At 33.1% G+C, this 5,291-nt stretch overlaps 1 protein-coding gene across 1 annotated transcript; it reads left to right on the top strand.

The window, feature by feature from the left end:
• Window positions 1-243: 243 nt before the first annotated feature.
• LOC120090871 lies at window positions 244-774 on the top strand. The gene has a single exon (XM_039048571.1). It carries the CDS (start codon window positions 244-246, stop codon window positions 772-774), a length of 531 nt encoding a protein of 176 aa, XP_038904499.1.
• The last annotated feature ends 4,517 nt before the right edge of the window (window positions 775-5,291 follow it).

The raw sequence follows: 5,291 nt of genomic DNA, 5'->3' as shown, positions 1-5,291 counted from the left end.
GAACCAGAAGATGCAATCACCACTAAGCCTCCAGACCATGAAACATTCAAAGTACAGCTACCTTCATTTCCTCAAAGACTGAAAAAGAAACATAACGATGAAAGCCAGTATCAGCACTTCTTGGAAATATTGAAACGATTGCACATAAATGTTCCATTCATAGAAGTTGTAAAGCAGATGCTAGTGTATGCGAAATTTTTTAAAGACATTGTCTCGAAGAAGAGGAGCACGTGAAGATTTGCCATGGTGGCATTGACACAAGGATCCAATACTATAATCCCACCAAAGATGCGCGACCTAGGTAGTTTCACAATACCCTGCTCAATAGGAGGAATCTATATTGGTCAAGCATTATGCGATCTTAGGGCAAGCATAAACTTAATGCCCCTTTCAATCTTCAAAAGATTGAATGTAGGACAGCTAACACCCACAATAGTGACTCTTCAACTCACCGATAGATCCTTGGTGCACCCTCAAGGGAAATTAAAGGATGTCTTGGTAACAATAGACCAATTCATTCTACCTACAGACTTCATTATCTTAGATTATGAGGCAGATAAAGATGTTCCAATCATATTGGGACAACCATTCTTGTCTACTGGCCATGCTCAAATAGATGTGCACAAGGGAGAAATCACAATGAGCATCAACGATAAAAAGCTCAAGTTCAATATTATCAAGGTAAGTTCCCAGATGAGGAAGGCTTATCAGATTCCGATGATGAACACACTTGCGCTAAAAATTGGGAGTCCGGGGAAGAGAATGAAGAAATAGAGGATGCGACAGAATCCATAGAGACTTGCCATGCAATAATAGAGATATTGAAGAATGAGGAAATGCTGATTTGGATGAAGAAAGAAAAGCACAGAAGCCCTCTTTAGAGCATTCACTTACACTAGAACTAAAAACTCTACAAACCCACTTGAAGTATGTATTTCTCGATCAAAATGAAACCTTACCAGTCATTATCATATCCTCTGCATTACTTGAAGAAAAAAAAATTGTGTTGCTCAGTGTTCTAAAGAAATAGAACCATAAGCAAGAAATAGAAACTTAGACATAAGTTCTATCGCTATTTACACATCCCATGCACCCTAGAAATAGGATATGATAGTATGCGGCCACCTTGTTTTTTTGTGCATCATGCATCATCGCATAGACAAGAATAGAGGCTTAGACATAAGTCCTATCGAATTTTTCGTATACATCGCATATGTCCTAGAAATAGGAATTATGGAATTTTCATTGAGAGATGACATGTTGTTGTTTGTGGGTAGCATGATCGCATAACTTGTATGTAATCTTAAGAAGTGTTAGCTAAACCCCTTCTCAACCCATTCACCGCATACTCATTGTAACTCTCGATTTCATCAACTCTTCGTTCGAACTCTGTCGCATAGGAAATATTCTTTTTCAAAACACCATCCAACTTATTTGTTTTTACCACCGCAAGAGAATCAAAATAGTTGTCACATATTTACTCAGTAGTCCCTGTATTCGACCTTGGAATTACCAAGAAACCTAGTGAGGCTTACACTTAGTCTTATTAGGAAAACTTGCATGTGCAATGCATAACACATCATCCAAGTCTTGTTACCTCATACCGTTCTTCTTCAAGTTTATGGTTGAATTATTTAATTTTTATATGATGTTTTGTATAGTTGAATCAGAATAATGTTGTTAATTTTCAATTGTATATCTTTGACTTTAATACCCAAAACATTTAAATTCAAGAGTGTTTAACATTTTACTTGGTTTATAGGCATGATTGGAAAGAACATGAAAAAATGTATGAAAAGCATTGGAACATTTGTTGTTGGTATATGTGATTTATTTACTTTCTTTGCATCTATAAATGCATCTGGTAACTAATTTGCTATATTTTGAAAATTAATTATCTTCTAAATTTCAAGTTTATATTGATCTGTACGAGGATATAAATGAGACAATAACAATGTATTCCGTGTAATTTATTTTTGCAACTTCTTAATTCCTCCACCTAATGTTCGAAAATTTGTCTCATAAAAATGACAATTAGAAAATCGTGTAGTAAATATATTACCCGTCAAGAGTTCAAGATATTTAATCATTGATGGGGAATCATATTCAATATATATTTCTAACCTTCTTTGACAACTCATCTTAGTATTGTGGTGGAGTAATTGGAACATATACTGCACATAAAAAAAAAATTCAAATGGGAAATATCTGGCTCATGGTCATAAGTTAATTGTAATGGCAAGTACTTATGATATGATACTATCTAATTCGTACAAGTGACATTGCATGCAAAATAGCATGTCCCTATACAGATGTAGGAAGCTTAGCTCTCATTAACAATGGTCTAGAAATTAACTACAAACGTTTTATGAATGATTCTGCTAAACCATTTTGTTAATGAAATTGAGCTACAGGATGTTCAACAGTTATCCCAATTGACATATAATAATTATCAAAAGCTTGGGATGTAAATTCACCAATATTATCAAGTCGAATGGTCTTAATTTTATAATCAGAAAATTGTGCTCTTAACTTAATTATTTGGGTAAGTAATCTTGCAAATGCAAGATTTTGACTTGATAATAAGCACACATGTGACCATCCACTAGAGCATCTATTAATACCATTAGATATTTGAATGGTCCACTTGTGGGTTAATAGGTCCATATATATCACCATGAATTCGTTCTAAAAATGCAAGTGATTCAATCCACGTTTTAACTAGTGATGGTCTAATTATCAATTTTTCTTGAAAGCAAGCATTGAAGGAACTCATTTTAAGGAGATCCATGAGCAGAAGCGGATCGTCCAAATTCCATTTAGATTGAAAACACGAACTTATAGTAAACATACAGATTATCATTCTAAGTAAAATTACTGCATGCTTTTTAAACAAGAAATAGAGTTCAAGAGATTATACCTTTGAAGAACACTTCTTCTCGTAAAACCCTGGAACTCACACATAACTTGAACACGGCAACCTTGAAGACTTTCTTCGAGAATCTCACAAACCAAAAGAAAGACACCACCACTTGGAACCTTCAGTATACCCGGGGTGAGAACCCAGAAGTTGTGGGCTCTGACTATTTTAGTTAGGAGGAAGTTTGTGATTTGGAGGAGGAAGAAGATTGAAGAACTCCATTGCATAGCAAAATCTTCTCAATCGTGTAGTGTTAATGCCTATCGTATAGACTCTGCAATTTTGTGTAGTCTTATTTTATCGTATTGAAGAAAAGAAAAACTATTTTTCATTTTATTCCAATTGCCATAAAAACTTCATAACTACCCACTAAAGTGGTTGGAGAGAAAATAGAAGTATTATTGAAAATAATAAATAATATAAATAAATATGATTACCAACTTATCATATTATATTTATAACCTATAGTTTTAATATTACATCATATACAATATAAACTATAGTTCTTTTTCTTTATTTTATGACATTTAATATAAATCATATTTATATTAAATTTAACAACTATGAATCTCATTCATACAAAAATATATTTGAATCACATTCAAATATTTATTCCTCCAATTAAACTATAATGTATCAAATATATTATATCAATTATATCATATATAATTGAAATATAATTAAATTCCCTCTTATTGATTTGAACAATTCAAATTAAACCAGAAACTGATTCTCAACTAAATTCTTTTGAGTTACCAAGGGAACCTTATGGACCTATAGCTTGAAGCTCCAACGATACGTGAATAATGAATTAAATTTTTTGATTATATTATCCACCATCCGTTAACTGTTGGGTACTCCATTAAAGATCAAATATTACACTCTTCGCACTAGAGATATATTTCTGTGTCCATTGGATATAACCAATCAATAGTACGATGACCTTTCACAAATTGCTCGTAAGTACAGCTGAGTCAAATTACCATTTTTCCCCTGTAGTTACATCTAACTCCTTAAGTACCACTGATCCCTCTGATGAACAATAGATCATGGTTCTACTATGACTAAACCCCTCTCAAGCTAGGAGAGGGTGTAGCGCCACATTGTTTAAGACCCGGAATCAACCCTTAAGGGAGAAATTCATATACTTGCCCCTGCATCGAGGAAGGAGTGGATTCCATCTTGTGTAGTTGAGTTCCCAGCTCTCCAATAAGATGAATCCCTAAAATGGTAGGCTTGTTGAGTTGACGATCTGGCCACTCTCACCCATACAAATCAAAGGACCGCCGTCATAGGAAGAAGTTCACAACTCACTCAGGATTAAGGTCATGTTACCTATGGCCATCCTGGGAAAATGAAAGTCTCTATTATGAATGGTGTTATATAATGAGACTAAGCATTTCGTGGTCCGGTCTTATACAAACTCCTTTACAACGTTTGTAACATCTACAAAGCGGGCCATACTCGTAGTATCACCAAGATAATGTACTCAGCCTTATTCATATACTACAGACCATTTAGGTTATCACTTAAACATGATCCACATATATGTCTCCACATAATGTTACAACGATAACCTTTAGTTTATTGGTTTGTGGTTAATGCAACTAAAATATCACATATTTCACAGACAAAGTGAATAAAATATCAAATATTATTAATCACATAAAAGTTTGTTCATACAAGGTTTAGAAACTATAAAACCCTACGAAATTTAGGGCATCAATCTCAACAAGCATCACATGATAGTTCATTAGACTGATAATCTTCTGGCTCTTTAATGGGTATCCATTTGAATTTTCAATAATTCTTCTCATCATTATAGACCCTGGATGACCCAATCACTCATGCCAAATTGTAAATATGTCTGGATTCATGAACTTCAAGTTTATTATTGCATATGTTTCAATTACTCGTATATAAGTATAATATAATCCAGAAGATAAAGCAGACAATTCTTCCCATACACATTTTTAATTTGAGACAATAGATACATATATACATATTCCATATTATTCTTACTATCAGTCTAAATATGATAACCATTGCAACGTATATCTTTAAAACTAAGTAGATTTCCCTTTGATTAACTAGAGAACAATGCATTATCAATTTTAAATTTTGTTCATCTAGGCAAAATTAATATTTGTTTTTCCAACGTCTTCAACAAGGTTTGCAGAACATGATATCGTATTGACTTTTACTTCCAGCATTACAAGTTTAGAAAAATATTCTCTAGTTGTAAGTATTGTATGTGTAATTACATTGTCTGCCAGACATAGATCTTATTTACTCATTTTTTAGTTATCTAACACATGAAAATGATCCCAGTTTCTTCATTAAAAAAAATAATTACAATAAAAAAAACAAC

The sequence above is a fragment of the Benincasa hispida genome, chromosome 11 (genome assembly GCF_009727055.1).
Source record: "Benincasa hispida cultivar B227 chromosome 11, ASM972705v1, whole genome shotgun sequence".
In the NCBI taxonomy this organism is placed as follows: Eukaryota; Viridiplantae; Streptophyta; class Magnoliopsida; order Cucurbitales; family Cucurbitaceae; genus Benincasa; species Benincasa hispida.
The sequence above is the reverse complement of the archived record's forward strand: the minus strand, read 5'-3'. Positions and strand labels throughout refer to the sequence as shown.

Coding starts and splice junctions, on each gene's coding strand:
- LOC120090871 (XM_039048571.1), top strand. CDS start 244: ATGGTGGCATTGACACAAGGATCCAATACTATAATCCCACCAAAGATG.